Raw genomic sequence first — 24,006 nt, 5'->3', positions numbered from 1 at the left:
GAGGTTCTGGGTATTTCTTCTGTTGTGTTTTATGTTCTGTTACGGTGCAGATGTTCTCCCGAAATGTGTTTGTCATTCTTGTTTGGTGTGGGTTCACAGTGTGGCGAATATTTGTAACAGTGTTAAAGTTGTTTATACAGCCACCCACAGTGTGACCTGTATGGCTGTTGAGCAATTATGCTTTGCATTCACTTGTGTGTGTTAAAGCCGCATGTATTATGTGACTGTGCTGGCACGTTGTTTGTATGGCGGAAAAGCGGACATGACGGCAGGCTGTAGAGGACTAAAGGCAGTGCCTTAAAGGCACGTCCCCCAATATTGTTGTCCGGGTGAACTCTCCCACTGGCTCTTTCCTAGTTACCGATCAACCTGACTGGGATTTGAACCCAGTCCTCTTTAAATGGGAGATAGCTGTTTTTGACTAGTAAAACATTTAAAAACACAACAACCAACTTCTAAAACATTAAAAATTACTCTAAAACACATAAAATGACTCCTAACACAGTGACATCTAAAACACAAATTACTCCTAAAACACGTAAAAAGACTCCTAAAACAATTTAAAAACAGAATGAGGTTTTTGCATCTTTTGCTAGCACATACAACTGGTGGCCTTGTAGGTGAACAGTGAACGTGAATGGAAGACCTGAAGGATAAAATAATTTACTGGTCTTCCTAAAGGGAGATTTCGGGCCCCAATGACATATTTAATTGAGAACCTGTCTCAGTAAACTGTGATATAAAAGCTTAACTCCACCAGCTGAAGCTTTTCTAGTTACCTGATCGATCTGACTGGGATTTGAACCCAGTCCCTTTTGATTGGGAGCGAGCTGTTTAACCATTTTCGGGAGCGGCACTGAACTTCGGGGTTCTCCCCAGAAAATCGTGAGGGTTGACAAGTTTGAGTATCAGCGGTGAATGCGGTGTTACAGAGGCACAGCCGCAGAACAATACCGGCAGGCCAGCTCTAATCTTAATTTGATATTACCTCATGGGCAAAATGAAATTACACGGCGGGCCAAATTTGGCCTGCGGGCCAGAGTTTGACACCCATGATATATAGCCTTTTTTTTTTTTTTTTTAGACATTACAAATTACATGATAGTGTTACGTTCACACCCCAACACTGATTTTCCTAATAATCAGTATCATGATTTGAATATTGATACAAATAATCTTAATGATTACTTTGGCCATAATTGGCAGCCCTATGGATAATATCGACTAGATCTCATACATGAACACTATTTTTATCCATATGGACAAAAAGTACAGTTACATCTTATGGCCATCAGGTGCCACCTTTCAAAATTCTTACATTGGTTTTTATTTTTGAATTTCTTATGTCCATAAAGTGCTATCTTGCACAATTTTTACATTCATTTTAGTTATTTGTTTTTTTGTTTCTGCCATATTACATTGCTTTGTAATGCTTTTGTTGCATTCATATGCACATATAATTATTACTTGAGGTACATGAAACAGTGTTTTTATCTACAATAATGTTTCTTCTACAAAGGAAATAATTTTGAATGTGTTGGTTTTTTTAAATAAAACTTGGTTAAAAGATTTCAGTATAAATATGTTTTGAAAATTTTGAGCACATTTAAAATACAATGGTAATAACTAATAATTTAGGTCACAACAGCCATGATAAGAAATTTTCATACCGTGACAGTGTGTTGGCACATATGACAGCGTATTGACGAGTTTCCCCAAAAATCGCGCTTTATCGCAGGTTGTGCTGTATTTTCATGTGTTTATCATATTTGGCAAATTTTCCTCCTAAATTTGGTATCATCATCTACGAAATGAAGCCAACACCCAGTGACAGGGAATACAACCCAGCTTTCCTCTTTACTGGTTCCAGTGTAAACGTAACGCTGACATCATCATCTCAAGGACCAGTAGCTTCAGGTCATGATAATTTGAGATACCAGATACTTTAAAGCGTTTGTGCATTTGGAACTTATTAATTGTGCAGGTGGACCTAATTATGTGACCAGTGAGTGTATATACACACAATTGCTCACAAGTAATAATATCTGGGCCGATTTGTTTGAGGGAGAGTGACGCAGGTTCCTTCCTGGCCCAGCCCGTGGACTTGGCTCAGGGACTTGAGTGGTGCTGCTCCAGAGCTTGCAAGCACGCCTCAGAGACGCCATCATTTACTGCTTGGCTGGCTGGGCCACACACAAGCAGCGCTGCACAACCTAGATCACCAAATCACCGGAGAACATGTGTCACATCCCACAACTCCAGTATATTGGACCATAATTTCATGTGTTCTGCTTTGAAAGTCGTAAAAAAAAGCTTTTGACCTCCAATTATCAAATTAAATGTAATCGTCATGGATTTTAATTTCAAAATTTTGGGTGATGATGAAGTACTGTTTGGCATGTCGACTCACGAATCAGTGGAAGACTGACTTCATGAATTATGTGACTGAATGTTTTGGGCATTTAAGCTTGAAAAAAATAGGAGAAAGTTATTGAAATGGGAACAAATTGTTTGTTAAATATAAGGTTGGTGAAGAAAAACCTTAAGCGTTATTAAACCTTAAGCGTTATTACATTGGTCCTAGACTCCCTAGGCCCCTGAACTTGCACCAAGATGTATGAAAGGAACAGCACGTGGATGATGACAGCAGGCGTCAGGTTGCAGAGGATTGTTTCGTGACGTGATGTTGCGTATTCACCGAGTTCCAGGATGATCGCTTGTTTGACCGAGTTTCACATTTGCCTGCCGAATACTAACAACCGCATCTGTTGCAGATTAGTAACTGGAGACAGATTTCATTATCAGAGCAGAAAAGAGATAGGCTTCAGAAACATTGAAAAAGCAAAGTTTGAAGCAGTATCTTAATGCTTATTCTATTTTTTTTGTGGTTCAAAAAAACTTACCGTAAGTCACACAAAACCAACATCCAATCAGATTGCTTTGCCTGAATCCATTTGTTTGTGCTTTGTATGTCCATGGACACTCATGGCTGACGCTAACACATATTGCATTGCTTTTGTTTATGCAGGCCTACACAAGCCAGTTTGTGGCCCTGATCATGTTTGCGCTGATGATGTGTGATGACAGGATTTCCATGCAGCCAAGACGTCGTGAGATAATTCAAGGCCTGGGGGTGCTTCCAGGTAAACAGAGTTACCAAATTTATCAAACTTCATTGTAAGTTGACTTATTTAAAAAGTGTATAACCTTGCAATAAACCAAAAAAACATTGAAGTAGCTCAACCCAGATATTAATTGTATACTGTAATATATATAAATAGTATTCAATATTAAGAACGGTCACAAAAAAAGAATGATCGGCCATCTATTGAAAATAGATGAAATTTAAAAGGGGTATTGCTTATTCTAGATTTTTGAGTGAAACTGTATATGTGATTAACTAAGAACACATTGCGCTCGAGGGCTGCAGCTATTGATTTTTTTAGTAATTAAGTAATCTACCAATAAGTTTGTTCGATTAATTGAATAATCAGTTACATTTTTCTGCTCGCACGACCATCTTTAATTTTTCGTATAAATGCACATGATCTATATTGAAATTAAATATGTCTAATATCGGATTAATGCTTTAAAATCTAATATCAATAATTATCGGTATCGGTTTCAAAATGATCGGTATCGGTTTGAAAAAGTAAAATGTATGACTTTTTAAAATGCCGCTGTGTACACGGACGTAGGGAGAAGTACAAAGCGCCAATAAACCTTAAAGGCACTGCCTTTGCGGGCCGGCCGAGTCACATAATATCTACGGCTTTTCACACACACAAGTGAATGCAAGCATACTTGATAAACAGCCATACAGGTCACTCTGAGGGTGGCAGTATAAACAACTTAAACACTGTTACAAATATGCGCCACACTGTGAACCCACACCAAACAAGAATGTCAAACACATTTCGGGAGAGCATCCGCAACGTAACACAACATAAACACAACAGAACAGATACCCAGAACCCGTTGCAGCACTAACTCTTCCCGGACGATGCAATATACACTCCCCATCCCCGCCCACCTCACCCTCTACATGCTCTCTCAGGGAGAGCATGTCCCAAATTCCAAGCTGCTGTTTTGAGGCATGTTAAAAAAAATAATGTGCCATGTTGGCATTTTTTGCCATAACTTGAGTTGATTTATTTTGGAAAACCTTGTTACATTGTTTAATGCATCCAGTGGGGCATCACAACAAAATTAGGCATAATAATGTGGTAATTCGGGCTTCACGGTGGCAGAGGGGTTAGTGCGTCTGCCTCACAATACGAAGGTCCTGAGTGGTCAGGGTTCAATCCCAGGCTCGGGATCTTTCTTTGTGGAGTTTGCATGTCCTCGCCGTGAATGCGTGGGTTCCCTCCGGGTACTCCGGCTTCCTTCCACTTCCAAAGGCATGCCCCTGGGGATAGGTTGATTGGCAACACAAAAATTGGCCCTAGTGTGTGAATGTGAGTGTGAATGTTGTCTGTCTGTGTTGGCCCTGCGGTGAGATGGCGAAGATAGGGTCTTGTCCAGGGTGTACCCCGCCCTCCGCCCGATTGTAGCTGAGATAGGCACCAGCGACCCTAAAGGGAATAAGTGGTAGAAAATGGATGGATGGAATGTGGTAATTCCACGACTATATATATATATCGGTATTTAAGAGTTGGACAATATCGGAATATCAGATATCGGCAAAAAAGCCATTATCGGACAGCTCTATTTGAAATATTACTTCTAATATGTATGCGTTAATTGTCTGTAGAATTTTGAGGACAATAATTAATTTATTTAATTTAAGAATAAGGCTGTTAAATAACAAAATCTGTAAAAAGTGAAACAATGTGACTACTTTCCGGATGCACTGTAGTTTTTCCAAAGTTTGAAATTATGCCCAAGTTTTACCTTCGGATTGTAAATGATAAATGAGTTGTACTTGTATAGCGCTTTTCTACCTTCAAGGTACTCAAAGCGCTTTGACACTACTTCCACATTTACCCATTCACACACTGATGGAGAGAGCTGCCATGCAAGGCGCTAACCAGCACCCATCAGGAGCAAGGGTGAAGTGTCATGCTCAAGGACACAACGGACGTGACGAGGTTTGTACTAGATGGGAATTGAACCAGGGACCCTCGGGTTGCGCACGGCCACTCTCCTACTGCGCCATGTGTAATTTGCAAAGACTATAAAGTGCTCAATATTTGAGCTAGGGCTAAGGGGTCTTTTAGGGCTGCAGCTATCGATCATCTAAAAAATTTAGTAATCAATTGATTAGGTTTTTTAATTAATCAAGTAACTTTTGATTAATTAAGTAATATGATAAAACAGACTTGGTAGCCTCAATACATATTTTAAAGGGAATAGATTGGATTTAAGATTGTTTGCTTGCCATATCCTTCTTTCTTTTTTATGATAAATGCACAGACATTAAAATTGTACTTTTAACAAATGTATTTTAATTAAAAATCTCCACTGTTTGCTGCCACCCAAATCACAGTACCCACACACCACCGCTCTCATGTGTGCTCTATTGCAGCGGTCGTGCGGAAACTATGCCTGCGTATTTAAAGTCATTTAAAGGCACTCCATGCGGTCCAGATTTGATCAGTTTTTATTAGTTACACTTATTAATCAAAGTGACAGAATATAAATCATGCACGTAAACAGACTGTGTCTATGCAGAAAAATAAAAAGAAGTGACCGGCAGTATTAAAAGAAAACTGCCCAGCCAAAGCTACTTTATAGTTTTACTAACTGTTACAGTCAGAGATGTTTAAATATGTTGTTAACCTGCCTTAATTGTTAATAGTAGAAAAACTATCTTAGATGACTATTGATCAATATATTTTTTAATTACTATTTTGACTTTTTCTATTCGTACATCTTAGCATTTGTCTTATTTTTTGCAGTGTTTATTTGTCAAATCCTTTTGAAGACTTCACAAAAAAAGAAGCATTCATTTATTAAACCACATGTGAACTGGCATTGGCTCGCGGGAAGAGCTGCTACATCTATCGGTAGCGGAAAGAAAGAGCTGTACAATGTTGCATCATCGTATCAGTAAGAAAACTAGTATATTCAAATATATTGTCAAATTAGCACCTTTCCAACACAGCATTCTTTATGTTCTATTATAACAGTACTTGTATTGGGTGTCGTTAGATTCCCAAAAGGACAAGCGTTAGAAAATGGATTGATGGCTGGATAGATTGTGGGGTTTTAGCAAGAGTTTTAGGGTGTAGATCAAGCAGTCTGCTAGTGTGTTTTTATTTGCTGCTAATCCAAATAAAGAGAACTACTACTCATGAAGAAAGAGAGTAGGGAGGTGCGGCTCTTCTCTTGGGTCCTCGCATGACTTTTTGGATATCTAAAGCAGATGATGGCGTGTCCTGAATGGTAAACTTAACAGTACAACAATGTTTAGACACTCGGTTTCTCATAATGAACACTGCACCTTCCAACTTTGTACAATATGTTTCTAACTTACTTTAAATTCGCCTTGCAGAATAATGTCAGCACGGTAATCATTATTTGTTTTTGTGTTAGATCTGATCAAGGAGGTCCTCAGTTTGGATGATGAGATCCAGAAGCTGGCAACAGAGCTTTACCATCAGAAGAGCGTACTGATCATGGGCAGAGGTTACCATTATGCTACCTGCCTGGAGGGCGCTCTGGTGAGGAAAGCATCTGTCCTCTGCTGACTTCTTCTTGTGTTTTTCTCTAGCTCTGTGCTTTTAGACTCCCATTCAAGTCAGAGAAACTATTGAACCCCCAGAAAAGTTCACACAAAAACAATTTAACAATCAATGTGCATGACGTACATAGTTCACACCCAATTTCAGTTCTCCTGAGTAAACGGCATTGTTAGTTTAAAACAATACATGTCTTAAACTTTCGCACACAGAAAATCAAAGAGATCACGTACATGCATTCTGAGGGCATCCTGGCCGGGGAGTTGAAACATGGACCACTGGCCCTGGTGGACAAGCTCATGCCCGTCATCATGATCATCATGAAAGACAACACTTACACCAAATGTCAGAATGCCCTGCAGCAAGTTGTAGCCCGCCAGGTAAGACAAACTCTACCAATTTTCTACAATAGAACCATAACTATTACTGCAATTTATCTAGCTATTCTAATTATGTGACATGTAGCCTGCAAAAGACAATCCAGATCCAACACAAGCGCTCATCAAAAAACCTGCCTTGATAAGGATAATACTGTTATTAGAAAGTTATTATTTTCATTAAGTGGTAATATTTTGAGTGGGTCCCACTCAAAGTGGAAAAATTGGGACCTAAGGTCAAAAATTTTAAGAACTCCTTTAGGGCCACAAAAAGCCTAGAGCCGGTTCTGCTTGTGTACCTAATAATATGGCAAGTGAGTGTAGCAATGTACAATGAAAACTTCATTGCTCTTATATTGAGTGTTAGTTTAAAGTAACAATTTGAGTTTGGGGAGCGCTTGTGGTTCTGGATGACCTCATTACGGGTGTGAAGTGCCATCAGTCCAATCGACTTTTTTAAATTCTCCTTCTCTGATTGGCGGGCAGGGCCGCCCCATCGTCATCTGCGACCGGGACGACTTCGAGAGCATCAGCAACTCGGGCCGCACCATCAAAGTGCCTCATTGCGTGGACTGCTTGCAGGGCATCCTGAGCGTCATCCCCTTGCAGCTGCTCGCTTTCCACCTGGCCGTGCTCCGAGGTTACGACGTAAGTGCCTGCACGTCCCGCCACTTCACACTCGTCTGCTTCGACATCTGCAAAGCGTTTGGCTTCACATGCAGCCACCAACCGCACGCTTTTTGACACCGCCACCATGTCATTGTTTTATATAATAATGAGGCATGATCGGAATACAAGTGAAGCTCCAACTGAGTGACACTCAGTTGCCGTCTAAAAATTCCACATGAAAACATTTAAAATTCATTACAGTAAAGCCTAAATTTTCAAGGGGAAAAAGGTCCAAAAATGCATAACTGGGCTAGGACTTCTTCAACGTCTCGTCTGTTTTTCCACATTTTATTTAGTGAAAGTCCGTGTTTTTAATGTCAACCCTTCTTCAAGTTAAAATAATACTTTTTTGAAAGTTTATTTCAGAAAGCAATGTGAATTACAAACATGACACAAAACAAACAGCATAGTTAGGAACCCCAGTTACCAGCCACTTAAAAAACAGGCCTTGTGACTGTTCTGTATGACTTGCACTGATTGGTAGGACAACTCGCCTTTGAAGAAATCAGTGTCCGTTTTAACTAGTGCGGAAAGACAGCAGGGTGAACGCATTTTTCACATTGCCAAAAAGACCTGATACTAGGGATGTAACAATATCAAAATCTCCCAATAAATTAGATTCAAGTCACGATTTAGGCTGCCACGGGTAAATGAGGTTGATCATCAGCGATATATACACTTTAAAAGCAGGCTCCGCTGCATTTCATCAAATCAAGCACTTTGCCAGCTTCAGCGGCTTGTCTAGAAGCCCCATGAGGCAGACATTGTGTATGTGCAAAGAGCTCCATGACCACGTCCACCACCTCACCGACCGGAATTAAAAAAAAAAAATTCCAGAGTTGCTGGAACCAGTCACCTCGTTTCACTTCCGTGGAGTCTAACCTACCGAGCAGCACCGCTGTTATTAAATGTCAACAGGTGTTGACGCCAACACAACACGCTGCTCTGCTTGTTTCCTTGGAGATGTTCTAGCAGGACTATTGACTAGGTCTGGCATTGTGCTCAATAGAGTCTGGATGTCAAGTGCCAACACCGGCAAGACATGCTTCCTATTAGAATTCATACACCCCCTGCATCTGCGTATGTGTAAGAAATCAGGGAATGTGAAATATAATTGCGCATTGAAGGACTCTTTCATGTAAGTACAATCGTTACACTAAATAAGCTATATTTTCCTATTTTGTCATTTAATATACATGTTTCTCACTAAGAACGATTCCAATGTATGATTACGTCAAGCTGTGGTGTCCAAGTAATGACATACGGGCCACCCGCGGAACGTGGCTCTTTTGTCTTGTAGAGGAAAGGTAAAAACATTATAACTAAGTTATGTTGGTGGCAAGTTACTCCTTGAAGAGATTAGTTGAATATAAATGTGTCACTTACAAGCAGTAGTAGGGATGTAACGATATGAATACAGTGTTTCCCACAGGTCAGGCATCTATTTGTGGTGGTGTGATCGGGTGGCGAGGGGCGGATGGGTGGCAGCGGCGATGACCAAGAAGAACGCGGAGTTGGAATATAATTACAACACTTTATGTACATAATTATATACATATTTATATAATATTTACATATTTATATAATATGTAACTACAAGCTCCATTCACAGACAGAGTCCCATTGCTTTTATGAGAGGTTGAGCGAGTCAAAAGCCGGAAAAAAGAAAAAAAAAAATTTTTTAATTTTTTTTATTTGTGGCGGCTGTAATTCTTTCGTGGCGGGCCGCCACAAATAAATGAAGGTGTGGGAAAACCTGGAATATTTAATTTCACGGTTATTGTAACCAAAATGATCACGGTTATCATTATTATCGCGGTATTGTTAAATATGCTCAAAAAGTACCTAAACACACACCAAAATATTTCAACCAAACTTTATTTAGAAATAAAATAAATAAGACACAATATCTTTCCTTGAAGAAATATAACATATTGTTCTGGCTTCTCAATGAATCAATGAATAAAAGTTTACCTATATAGCCCTAAATCACGAGTGTCTCAAAGGGCTGCACAAACCACAACGACATCCTCGGCCTCAGATCCCACATCAAAGCAAGGAAAAACTCAACCAAATGGGACAATGAGAAACCTTGGAGGGGACCGCAGATGTGGGGATCCCCCCAACCCCCCTGGGCGACCTGTGCAATGGACGTCGAGTGAATCTAGCATAATATTGTGAGAGTCCAGTCCATGGTGGATCTTACATAATAGTGAGAGTCCAGTCCATAGTGGACTTCTAAGAGCCGTATTATTTTCATTTAAGTGTTTACTATGTTTATTTTTTCAGTTTTAATTATGTGGAGCTTTTTGGGGTGCTTCACTTCCAGTTTATGTGACGCTATGTGAGTTTGTCATTCTTTCAAGTATATGTCGATCACTTTGTCTAAGAGCATACAGCCTGTAGGTTTATTGTGCACAATTCAGTAGCTAAGTTGTTCACACACTAATGCGTTTCTACATGTTTAGATTGGGATATGTTGCGTCCTACTGGGGAGAGACGTTAATGTCTCCAGTATTCATGTTAGCATTTAAGCTAGCTAGTGCTGGCTTGCTTTACCAGTAAATGAGCAGTGTCAACAGTCCCGTGAGTTTCTCAAAGTGTAGATATCAATCGCGGTTTTACAATAATTATATTTCAAAACCGATAATACTAACCGTCGGGAGTTTTGCCTCATTATATCATTATACCGTTTATCGTTACATCCCTAATCAGTAGCTTAGCGTGAAGTCCATCCATCCATTTCTACCGCTTGTCCCTTTTAGGGTCGCGGCGGGGGGGGTGCTTGAGCTTATCTCAGCCGCATTCAGGCGGACGGCAGAGTACACCCAGGACAAGTCGCCACCTCATCGCAGGGCCAAGACAGACAGACAACATTTACACTCACATTCACACACTAGGGCCCACTTAGTGTTGCCAATCAACCTATCCCCTGGTGCATGTTTTTGGAGGTGGGAGGAAGCCACACAGTCAGATTAATTTCAGTGTAATCAAATGGCAACAGGAAATTCAGTGACCATATAACGCTCAAGATTGCTTTTTTCCTGTCTGCGTTGAATGAACCAATGGTTCTCAACCTTTTTTCAGTGATGTACCCCCTGTCAACTTTTTTTTAAGTCAAGTACCCCCTAATCAGAGCAAAGCATTTTTGGTTGAAAAAGAGTGATAAGTAAAATACAGCACTATGTCATCAGTTTCTGATTTATTACATTGTATAACAGTACAAAATATTGCTCATTTGTAGTGGTATTTCTAAAACTATTTGGGAAAAACAATATAAAAATAACTAAAACTTGTTGAAAAATGAAACAAGTGATTCAATTATGAATAAAGATTTCTACACATGGAAGTAATCATCACCTTAAAGTGCCCTTTTTGGGGGTTGTAAGAGAGATCCATCTGGATTCATGAACTTAATTCGAAACATTTCTTCACAAAAAAAATCTTTAACATCAATATTTATGGAACATGTCCACAAAAAAATCTAGCTGTCAACACTGAATATTGCATTGTTGCATTTCTTTTCACAGTTTATGAACTTACATTCATATTTTGTTGAAGTATTATTCAATAAAAATATTTATAAAGGATTTTTGAATTGTTGCTATTTTTAGAATATTTAAAAAAAATCTCACGTACCTCTTGGCATACCTTCAAGTACCCCCAGGGGTACGCGTACCCCCATTTGAGAACCACTGGAATAAACTTTAGGCATCGTAAGTTGATATAGCAAATGTAAAATGCTTACATAACAGCAAGAGCTTGTAGAATGAAAGCACTAGACCAGGGGTCTTCCATTGTATTCCAGGCAAAGGACCCCCAAGAAGATAATAAAGATGGAGCGGGGTGTCCCTATTTTTATATATCTTGTATAGAATTGTAATTGTTTTTAAACTAAAATGATCCAAAAGGAACTTTGGTAATGTGTAATTCTAAGATATTTAAAGAAAATAGTATAGCACCACTAATAACTAGCTTGCAACTAATGCACTAATAGAAAATTATTTGTTAATCACGAGCTACTTTAAATGCTGACATTAATATAATAATATAATTATGTATTCATGTTTTTAGGATGGCCATGAAAATGCTACTTCAAAACGACACCACAGTGTGTTGGATCAATGGCAATGTGTATATGAAGACATGTAAATATTTGGGAAAATTACAAAGAGTATAGAAAAAAAAATGGAAAAGAAGTAAACTCCCGTCCAAAGGCAAAACTCAGTAACTCAATTTTTGTCAAAACTGAGCTGATAATAATTTTGGAGTTCCTAGGTGATATGCTTTAGTGTATGCGATATTGTAATTTGTTCCGTAAGTAAGCTGTTACGCGCATGGCAGGACCTAGCAACTACCACATAACCGCGTAGATACAACAGAAAAACATAGTATCTCAAGGGACCAATCGGAGCTTCTTTGTCAGTCGCCTTATTGTCTTTAATGAGACATTTGCACGAATGGGGGCCGACGGTCAACCTGATTATGTGATATTATGGCACGAGGGGATATTTGGAAGATTGGCCCAGGACGTTGCAAGCACCTTCATTAAATGTATTGTTCTTGATTCTTCCCCTTGCATACTCTTTTGGGCAGATAACTGTGGAGGTCAAAATAAAAACTGAACGCTGTACACGGCTCTTGCCCAATGTGCAAACGCAGAATGGGGCCCACCCGAGATTGTGATAAAATATCTGGAGGAAATGCACACGTTCATGAGCAGATTCAATCCATGGCTCAATCGACAAGAAAATGAAAGCTCAAGAAAAACCTCAATACGTTTGATGACTTTGTAGGTCTTTGTAAGACAGCATCAAGATAGATTGGTTTTCCTTTGTTTTCTCAAAATCAGCTAGAAGTGAGTTACTAGGTTTTGCCTTTGGACGGGAGCTCTGTGGGCCTCGTGTTGAAGACCTTAGCACAAGACCATGAAATCTAATCATATGCATTCCAGTTATTACCACAGCATAAAATACATAGGCTATTAAAAATGAATAAATAGGCATGGATGATAGTTGGGTATGAAAACCTACATGATTATTTTTATTAATACTTTTTGTATATATTTATTATTTAGTATTATGTCATTTGATTTCCAACGGTAATAAATTAATTTAAAATCTCTAAAGAATGTAAATTAAAAAAAAAAAGTGCTTTTTAATTAATCAATGTATAGTATTCAAGTTAATAGTAAAACAGATTATTACTCAGACTATAATTGTACAATCAATCTGTAATTGTTGCATCTGCAGTGTACACTCTGTTGCCTTAAAAGAAAAATGTGACTTTTATCCTAAACAGCTCTGTATTACATGACCTTGTTTAAAAATATCTGTCGTGTACGCTCAGGTGGACTGTCCAAGAAACCTGGCCAAGTCAGTGACAGTGGAGTGAACCTCACAGCAGGACACATGGCGAAGGAGCGAAGAAGAAAAACAAAAAACATCCTGTTTGTTACATTTGTTACAAGTACATTTGACTTGTATTTTACTGTCTCATCTCTGTATCTCACTGTTAAACTTGGTGTTGTCGTAGGCTGCTGGTGGCACCATGGTCTGGGCTGGCACTGATAATGTTATCCTCCCCCTCGCTCCAATTTGGTGCACCTGTAGCTTCCACCTGGATGTTCCTGCGTCCAAGTTATGCAGTCAACCAGTGAGTAAATGATTTTCACTGGAAGCATTTTGGAGCAACTTTGTTAAAGTGCAATGATTTGTAGTGTAGTCGTGTCTTTCTGTTTTGGCAGCTAATCATTTGAAGTGTCTTTACTCAATTTATTTCGGGCCACAGGACTCATAAATGCCAAACATGTTGGATTTATGTGCGCACACCAGTTACTGAAGTAGCGGCGTTTACACTGGTGGGTCCAGTCTTTATGTTATCGTAACTTGATCCACACATGCGTTTGTTACATTCTTTTGTTTGTCTTTTACACACCGTTGGAAAGCTTCTGGTCGACTGTTGATTTTTTTGTTGCGTGTCAAGAGCATATGACAGTGCTTCCACAATGAAGTGTTACCAGTGAGATGAAGTTACAGTACTTAGTGCCAGCCCACACTTTTCCACCCAGCTACTGCAAACACAAAATCGGGACCATTTGTAGTGGCTATTCATTTTATACTTTTTCATGTTCTTGAAAAAAGGAATCAGGTTTTTTTTTTCTATCGTGTAATTTTTAAATGTGAATGTTGCAGAAAAACGTCCTGTCAAACCAAACAAGCTGATTGTTTGACTAAACCAAAACCTGTATTTTGATTTTTTTTATTTTTTTTTTAGCCAAAAACTAAATATTCTGTTAAACATTGTGTCATGGCAGTGTAGACAATATATATGCACACAAACCCATTTTATTCAAGCACAGCTGTGAAGGAACGGGAGCTGCTGGAGTTAACATTTTTACTGCTCACTTTTGACGTTCATCTGGCTTCTGCAATCAAGTGTAATTTCAAGATATGCATATCTCCTCAAAATTGATCCTATATTTTGAAATATGTATTCTTTGATTGAAGTCGTTGAACAGGGTGGTGCAATGGGACACTATTTAAGTATCACAGTTGATGCAAACAAGTGAGCTCATTGGAGGACATGGTGCAGCACTTTTGGAAATAAATACTGACTATTGTACTTTGCAGTTAAGTCTGCACAACATCCTGCATTTAAATGGACATTAAAATGATATGGAATATTCTTTCAGTACTTGTTTGTGTGTGTCTATGTTCCATATGCATATTTGAGAGACCCCAAAAGTGAACAGCGGAGGTTGGATAAATCACCATTAAATCAAACATGTTGACTAATGAAGGAAGGCACCAAATCACTTTAAATCTTAGCAATAAATAATTATTGCATGCACCAATTAATATTTTGTACTTACTGCATGTTTCTGTCATCCATGTGTCAAAATGATAGATAAGGTTCCTAATTGAAGTACCGGTATATCCATTTTATGTATGTATTATTTGAGTCATGATCAGCTGGAGCCTATCCCAGCTGACTTTGGGCCACTTTGTTACAAACTTTTTTTAGTGAGGGCTGCATACAGAAAAATTGAAAGATGTACACCAGAGATATTAAAACCAATATTTTCTATAAATTTGCAAATTTGTTTAGAAAAGCTTTTTCACTTTGTCATCATGGGGTATTTCGTGTAGAATTTTGAGGATACAAATGAATTTATTCCATTTTGGAACATGGCTGTTGGATAACAAAATGTGGAACAAGTGAAGCGCTTTAGGTATAAAGCAAATGTATCATAAGTGGTTCATACGTTTTTGAGCCCTCTACATCGTCTGTGTAATTAGTTTTTTTTATCCAAACACCTGACGTATCAGATCAGATGCATACTTTAGCATAATCCACATGACCGCAGTAATTGACTTATTAGAGGACTGTCCTACAAAAAACGAGAGACACCTGAAGAGAAACTGCTAAATTTGAAAGGGATAAGGTAAGAAAAACTTTTTTTTTTACTGACACATTTGTATGAACAGTTAATTTGATGATGCAATGTGAAATTACTTAATGTTCCATAAAATATTTATTGTAAAACTGTTGAAAATGTGTGTACCAAATTTGAAACAGCAGGTCTATAAGGCAATGCAATGTCAGGTTTAAACACTGATGACATCTATTAGACAAGACATGAAGCAAGGAATCAGACAGAGACAGGATTCAATTTAGCTAATGAGGAGAGCACGTCGACCTGTACCCTAGTACAGTGTCGTCCCACGCTCTGACAAAAGGGTACCACGCCTTCCTTATTTGGGCCTTTTCTGATTACATAGCTGCAGCTGTTTTTAAGGGGAGGGGGGTCATAAACAACTGCTGCACTCGGTCAGAAACAGTTCAAAGAAAAGGTGCCTGGAGCGATGTCAAGTCTGCTCCCTCTCTGCTTTGTAGATCTCGGGTAATGACCAGGTCTTACCGTGGCTGTCCAATAGATCAAAGAAACCAACACCTCTACGCCGCATCTCATCGCACACAGTGGAGGTTTACAAGCGGCAGGCCTTTTGCTTGATACGGACAAAGACAGCCTTTGTCTTCTCGCAGAGCGACCTGAACTCATGGGAACACAAAGTTGTGTGAAAACATATATACAATTATTCTGACATGCAACTGTAAATTAGTCTTCAATTGCATTTTATGCATTCTAAATATCACAGAGGCAAACAAAGGTATTATGTTTTAGTTTGCTTTAAAAGTACAAAATATATTTTGTGACTAGCTGTGTCAATTATGATACAAATTGAAAATCACGTATGGAAATTGATTTCTGTAATATATATATATATATATATATATATTTATATATATATATATAATCGATTTGGTGGGAAGGACCAATAAAAGCGCTACCTTAAAATATTTGAAATTTTTAATTAATCAAATTTGACTTATATAGCCCTTAATCACAAATGTCTCAAAAGGGCTGCACAAGCCACAACGTCAATATTTTATTGGTTCAGGCTTTAAAGAGTTAATTTACCCATTTTGAGGTGCATTTTCTTTATTATTCTTTACTAATATTATTACTGTATTCTACAAACTAAAACCTTTTTGGGGACTTTAGCAAAGGCGTAGTCATCATGACAGGACGTAAATTGTCAACAATATATTAAAGATGCAAAAGTCGTCAGCCATTTTGGTTTTCAAATCCTATTTTGGGAGGATTTGTGCTAGTTGCATTTTTTCTTGGTTTTTTGTGTGTGTGATGTTTTATTCTGGTGTTGTGTTGAATTTCATGGAATTCTCAAAAAAAGCGACGGGTAGCATGCAACGGTGATTAAAACGAAACATGTATGCTACAGTTGTTTGCTTCAATGTGAACTTCCTGATGATGTATTTGTCTACATCAGGGGTGTCAAACGTACGGCCCGCGGACCTGATCCGGCCCACAAACAGGTTTTACCCGGCCCGCGGGATGAGTTTGCGAAGTACAAAAATTAGCCGAAATTTTTGAATGAAAAAACTGCTGTTCTAGATGTGTCCGCTAGATGTCGCAATAGCAATTATTTGTATCTTTCTAATCGCTACATATGTAAGAAAAAAAAAAAACATGTTAGTGCATCAGTTGAGGTAAATGAACAAACTATTTAAATAACATCCTGTAATTAGATTTTGTTTTTTTTATCCTGATAGATTGAAAATTAGTTGACTGATGAACATTATCACATAATTTATTCAGAAAGTATAAATAACGATGTGGAGGGGGGGCGTGGCCTGCAGTCCTGTAACAAACCAGGGTGGGCCAGGAAGGAATTTGGTATCAGCGACAGGTGCGTAGATAGCCCACCTGGGCGTGCTTATCTAATCACCTGTCACTGTTAAAGGCAGCAGCCGGGAAGGAGAGAGGGGTGGTTGATGGTGGAGCACGAGTGAGACTGACGAAAAGACAATTGCTAAAAAGCACAAAGACAATTCATTGCAGAATAGAACATTCTCGGAAAACTGGAAGAGCCTGGCATGTCCGTGATTGGTGATCCGAAAAACCCGGAAGTTCAAGTTTTCCACACACGACAAATAAAGATAGAATACTGTTAGCTGCATCATGTAAGTGTAAAATAGACCCGACAACATTATGAATTGTACATTTTCAGAATGTGCTTGTTCTATTTTTAAACAAAGAAAACAATCTGTATTTGTCTTTATTTTTAAGTTATCTTGCCGTGATTTTACCTGTCCGGCCCACTTGGAAGATTTTTTTTAATGTGCCCCCCCCCCCCGTCTAAAATGAGTTTGACACCCCTGGTCTACATGCTTACTCTCCATTAATATACAAAGTGAATATTCTCACGCTGTAATTGTTTACATGCTTGCTGTTCAGAAGATAAGATGAAAGAAACTTAATTATAATCCCTCCTTTTACACGAGGTATACCAGGCAGCTGCTTTCGAGAAGTTTTGTATTCCAGTCAAATATTTGAAATATTTGCGTTTGTGCGCATGCTCAGTATCGTTGGGTAGCAGACGTCGACAGAACAACTCGACAGCTAGCCGCCTAGCTTCTGATATTTGTTTCCAAATGTGACTTTTTAGCACATTGACGATCAGGTTTTTTTTTTAAGGAAGAAAGGAAGAAGGAATTGGGTCAGTCCGAAGTACATTTTTGCTCCACAGAAAGGCGACAAGTGGCTATCACAATCCCAAGGTAAGTGCTAATTCGGTAGCAGGAGTAATTCTATGCTAGCTCACATTTATCAACTCCGCTCTTTTATTATTGTCGTTATAAATTCCTCAAAACAGTAGGTGTGTACAAACCAAACACATTCATAAGTGTATACAGTTTTTAATAATGGAGAATATCATAAAGGTAGACATTAAATGTGTACTCATAAGTTTAAAGGGTAACTGCAGTTTTTGGGAATTTAGCCCATCATTAACAATTCTTACGTAAGTCAAGATCAATTTTTTTTTTTTTTTTTTTATATATATATACTTTCTAAATACTAAATTAATGGTATCAAAAGTCCGCTTACAATGAAACCCTATGGGAGCCGCTCTATTCTGCCTATAAAACCCATCCGTCCATTCATCTTCTGCTTATCCAAGGTCGGGTTGCAGGGACAGCAGCCTAAGCAGAGAAGCCCAGACTTCCCTCTCCCCCATAATTGCCAACCCTCCCGATTTTTCCAGGAGACTCCCAAATTTAAGTGCCCCTCCCAAAAATTTCCCGGGGCAACCATTCTCCTGAATTTCTCCCGATTTCCACCTGGACAACAATATTAGGGGTGTGCCTTAAAAAAACATGAACTAGAAACTGCTTTTATTGCTAAGAGGTTCTGTCTTAAATACAAACATCTAAACATACTGTGATACTACAGTACTGTATTTCCCCAAATACCTAGGTGCTCTTTGTTTACTTAACCACATGCACCATTAGAAGTAAGGCATTTATTTGAGATGAGGCCACTCTTCACATTTAAGCAACTGATGTTTGTTACAGATGTGCCTCAATTTCCGAAAATAAATGGCACCAAAATCTCGCTTTTTTTTTGTATACTGTCTCAGTTATTGTACCTAGCAGTCAGACTCCTCACACTAGTGCTTGGTGATATGGACAAAACCATATGCAATTTTATGTCCATATATATATATATATATATATATATATATATATATATATATATATATATAAATGAAAAATGGGTTGTACTTGTATAGCGCACGACGGAAGTGACGAGGTAGGTACTAGATGGGGATTGAACCAAGGACCCTCGGGTTGCGCACGACACGTATGTGTATATATATATATATATTTATATATATGCACAGTTGTGATCAAAATTATTCAACACCCACACACTTTGGGTGTTTTAGCAAGTTTATTCCGTATTTTGTTACTAGTCATATCAAATAAAGATGTGTCAAATAGACAAATGCAACTTAAATTGTAACTCTGTATTTTACAAAATACCAAAAAAGGAAATTTTTCCAAATATCTCATTGACAAAATTATTCAGCCCCTTGAAGATCATAACTCTTAAGAACAGAATTTGAATAAGGTCTTTTCAATTAGGTGTTGAAAACACCTGTAGATGTGATTAGAACCATAACAAGCAACAATTAAACTGATTGAAAAAGACTGACGCTCAGCTTCTTGTAGATGGTCAATGGTGTATTTGCAACATGGTAAAGTCCAGGGAGTGGTCAAAGAAGTCAAGAGAGGAGGTAATTTCTCTTCATAAGAAATGATATGGATATTATTTTGAAGTAGCACATTTGTTATATTTTGTTATTTATTTTATATATTCAGTTCTCTACCAATTGTTTCCGTACATCCAAATAGGGAACGGACGAGAGTTGAAGAACTACAGCCCGATTGCCACACTGTTGAGGTAACATGTTTTATCGACAATTTCTTCGCTCTGCGTAGCCCTCGTTTTCAGTTTTTGGAGAGAGAATCAACAGGGAGACTGCAAGATGGGACAGCCTAACTTAATAGTCGACACTGAGACGCGATTGGCTGTTTAGCGTATCCCTCCCATTGCTTACTGATTGATCACTTTGTTTTTTGCTAGGTTACCAGGCCGCAAGTGCCTTTGTTCATGCAACCAACCATGCTTCGTTCTTACCTGTTTTTTCCGACCAATAAAAACAATACAAAATAAAAGCATTAAAATGATTTAGTCGGCAATGGCCGATCACATACTTTTTAATGAAAATTGGCCAGTACCTATTAAATTAGGGTTTGAGTTTAAAAATATAAAAATGTTTAGCACAATCAACAACACCCGCACAAATCTGGACCGCCGGCTCTGCCAACAAGGTGTTTCTTATTTATTTTTCAGGGAGTAAGCAACCCTAACTGCAGTTTAGATTCAAACCCAGATCTCCAGGCTACTAACCACAAGGCCACCGTGCTGCGGATAAGGTTATCAATTGAATATAGAAACATAAATGTCTGCAACCAGTGGGTTTGCAAAAACTATGTGGACAAGTGTCAGTGCTAAATCCACAAATGGAGCCAAAAAATGACCTAACGCCCAATGAGCTCATGCATTGCTGTGAGGCTGCCAAGAAAAAAGTGGGTTTGTCTTCTTTTAATTCAACAAAATGACTGATTTCATCTGTAAGATATGGGGAAACATTGTTGCATTAAAGGCGAAGTCAGTATCTTACTTTTACAGGATCGAGGAGAATTTTGCAAAAGGGCCACATGAGGACTGCAGATGTTTTCATGTATGCGGCAATGTAGCAAACATAACGGACCTTCAGCCCTCCAAACCATTACCAACATTTCGCCTTTCCTAAGTCTCGTCCATATTTCCAGAGGATTAGTCGGGCTCTGCAATTTTCCATGATGGCTCTCCACATGTGTGCATAATGCAGTGTGTGAACATCTGGACATGGTTAGCCAGCTTGATGCCTTCACTGTTCTTTTTTTCTTCTTCTTCCCCGGCTACACTGCGTGGGCTGCCCTGCAAAGCGTCTCAGTGTGAACCCGATGACCCGGCCACAGTCGAAGAAGGTAACACAATAGTCAATAATGAGTTTAGACTGAGCCGTGGATAGCTTGCGCAAATAGAAACCAAGTGAAAATAAAAGCAAGAAAAAAGAAAGAAAAAGTACAAGTAATCCCTTGTTAATCGTTGTTAATTGTTTACGGACATGACCGCCATTGATTAATTTGTGCGAAGTAAGAATCATTAGTTATAAATCAAATATTTTCATAACGACAGCATAAAACCGATGTTTTATGCATCTAAATACGTATTTCAACATTAAAGCAACCCTCTATACACAAAATAACAACCTTTTGTAACCTTTACACTGTTTTAAAGGCCTACTGAAACCCACTACTACCGACCACGCAGTCTAATAGTTTATATATCAATGATATATGAACAACATGCCGGATTGTAGTCAGATGGAGGCGTGTCTTAATGAAATTAAACAATGGATGTCGGCTAACTTTTTGCAACTCAACGCCAAAAAAAAGGAAATGCTGATTATCGGTCCTGCTAGACACCGACCCCTATTTAATAATACAACTTTAACATTTGACAACCAAACAATTAAACAAGGCGACACGGTAAAGAATCTGTTTATTATCTTCGACCCAACTCTCTCCTTTGAGTCACACATTAAAAGCGTTACTAAAACACCCTTCTTTCATCTCCGTAATATCGCTAAAATTCGCTAAAATTCGCTCCATTCTGTCCAGTAAAGACGCTGAGACCATTATCCATGCGTTTGTTACGTCTCGTCTCGATTACTGTAACGTATTATTTTCGGGTCTCCCCATGTCTAGCATTAAAAGATTACAGTTGGTACAAAATGCGGCTGCTAGACTTTTGACAAGAACAAGAAAGTTTGATCACATTACGCCTGTACTGGCTCACCTGCACTGGCTTCCTGTGCACTTAAGATGTGACTTCAAGGTTTTACTACTTACATATCAATCAATCGATCAATGTTTACTTATATAGCCCTAAATCACTAGTGTCTCAAAGGGCTGCACAAACCACCACGACATCCTCGGTAGGCCCACATAAGGGCAAGGAAAACTCACACCCAGTGGGACATCGGTGACAATAATGACCCAGTGGGATGTCGGTGACAATGATGACTATGAGAACCTTGGAGAGGAGGAAAGCAATGGATGTCGAGCGGGTCTAACATGATACAGTGAAAGTTCAATCCACAATGGATCCAACACAGTCGCGAGAGTCCAGTCCAAAGCGGATCCAACACAGCAGCGAGAGTCCCATTCACAGCGGAGCCAGCAGGAAACCATCCCAAGCGGAGGCGGATCAGCAGCGCAGAGATGTCCCCAGCCGATACACAGGCAAGTAGTACATGGCCACCGGATCGGACCGGACCCCCTCCACAAGGGAGAGTGGGACATAGAAGAAAAAGAAAAGAAACGGCAGATCAACTGGTCTAAAAAGGGAGTCTATTTAAAGGCTAGAGTATACAAATGAGTTTTAAGGTGAGACTTAAATGCTTCTACTGAGGTGGCATCTCAAACTGTTACCGGGAGGGCATTCCAGAGTACTGGAGCCCGAACGGAAAACGCTCTATAGCCCGCAGACTTTTTTGGGGCTTTGGGAATCACTAATAAGCCGGAGTCCTTTGAACGCAGATTTCTTGCCGGGACATATGGTACAATACAATCGGCAAGATAGGATGGAGCTAGACCGTGTAGTATTTTATACGTAAGTAGTAAAACCTTAAAGTCACATCTTAAGTGCACAGGAAGCCAGTGCAGGTGAGCCAGTACAGGCGTAATGTGATCAAACTTTCTTGTTCTTGTCAAAAGTCTAGCAGCCGTATTTTGTACCAACTGTAATCTTTTAATGCTAGACATGGGGAGACCCGAAAATAATACGTTACAGTAGTCGAGGCGAGACGTAACAAACGCATGGATAATGATCTCAGCGTCTTTAGTGGACAGAATGGAGCGAATTTTAGCGATATTACGGAGATGAAAGAAGGCCGTTTTAGTAACGCTTTTAATGTGTGCCTCAAAGGAGAGAGTTGGGTCGAAGATAATACCCAGATTCTTTACCGTATCGCCTTGTTTAATTGTTTGGTTGTCAAATGTTAGAGTTGTATTATTAAATAGAGTTCGGTGTCTAGCAGGACCGATAATCAGCATTTCCGTTTTTTTGGCGTTGAGTTGCAAAAAGTTAGCGGACATCTATTGTTTAATTTCATTAAGACACGCCTCCAGCTGACTACAATCTGGCGTGTTGGTCAGCTTTAGGGGCATGTAGAGTTGGGTGTCATCAGCATAACAGTGAAAGCTAATACTGTATTTGCGTATGATGTCACCTAGCGGCAGCATGTAGATGCTGAAGAGTGCAGGGCCAAGGACCGAACCCTGGGGAACTCCACACGTTACCTTAACGTAGTCCGAGGTCACATTGTTATGGGAGACACACTGCATCCTATCAGTAAGATAAGAGTTAAACCAAGACAGGGCTAAGTCTGACATACCAATTCGTGTTTTGATACGTTCTAATAAAATATTATGATCGACGGTATCGAAAGCAGCGCTAAGATCGAGGAGCAGCAACATACATGACGCATCAGAATCCATCGTTAGCAATAGATCATTAGTCATTTTTGCGAGGGCTGTCTCCGTGGAGTGATTTGTCCTGAAACCGGATTGAAAGGTTTCACATAGATTGTTAGACGCTAAGTGTTCATTTAACTGCTCCGCAACAATTTTTTCAAGGATTTTTGAAATAAAGGGAAGGTGAGACACCGGTCGGTAGTTTACCATGAGGTCAGGATCGAGGTTAGGTCTTTTAAGAAGAGGATGAATAACCGCTTTTTTGAATGCTAGGGGAACAGTGCCCGAGGAGAGTGATACGTTTATAATATTTAGCACTGATGGACCTAATAATATAAAGAGCTCCTTGATCAGTTTCCCAGGAAGAGGGTCAAGTAATTATGTTGTCTGTTTTATTCCATTTACACGTTGTAACAATTCCTCTAATGTTATTTCCTCAAAACGAGAGAAACTATTTTGGAGGGCAGTATCCGCCGTATATACAATCGTGTCAGTGTTAATAGAACCCAGTTGTAGCTGGGACGCATTGTCTTTAATCTCCTTTCTAATGACTTAAATTTTCTTACTAAAGAATTGCATAAAGTCATCAGCTGAGTGGGTTGAGCTACTGGAAGGGGTCCTTTGTTGGGTTAGCGATGCTACCGTACTAAACAAAAATTTAGGATCGTTTTTATTACGGTGGATGAGATTTGAGTAATATTTAGCTTTAGCTAAGGTAAGCATGCGTTTATAAGTTATTAAACTATCACTCCATGCTT

The 24,006-nt window shown here is 39.0% G+C and overlaps 1 protein-coding gene across 1 annotated transcript in view; it reads left to right on the top strand.

Moving 5' to 3' along the window:
• LOC133556591 (glutamine--fructose-6-phosphate aminotransferase [isomerizing] 1) overlaps positions 1-14,422 on the top strand; it is a 33,093-nt gene extending 18,671 nt beyond the window's left edge. The window contains exons 15-19 of the mRNA XM_061906674.1: positions 3,029-3,143; positions 6,538-6,665; positions 6,896-7,063; positions 7,547-7,708; positions 13,079-14,422. Of these exons, the coding sequence (XP_061762658.1) occupies positions 3,029-3,143; positions 6,538-6,665; positions 6,896-7,063; positions 7,547-7,708; positions 13,079-13,123 (618 nt within the window). The 3' untranslated portion in view covers positions 13,124-14,422. The remainder of the gene's footprint in view (positions 1-3,028; positions 3,144-6,537; positions 6,666-6,895; positions 7,064-7,546; positions 7,709-13,078) is intronic.
• The last annotated feature ends 9,584 nt before the right edge of the window (positions 14,423-24,006 follow it).

Source organism: Nerophis ophidion, linkage group LG07 (assembly GCF_033978795.1).
Source record: "Nerophis ophidion isolate RoL-2023_Sa linkage group LG07, RoL_Noph_v1.0, whole genome shotgun sequence".
Lineage (NCBI taxonomy): Eukaryota > Metazoa > Chordata > Actinopteri > Syngnathiformes > Syngnathidae > Nerophis > Nerophis ophidion.
The sequence above is the reverse complement of the archived record's forward strand: the minus strand, read 5'-3'. Positions and strand labels throughout refer to the sequence as shown.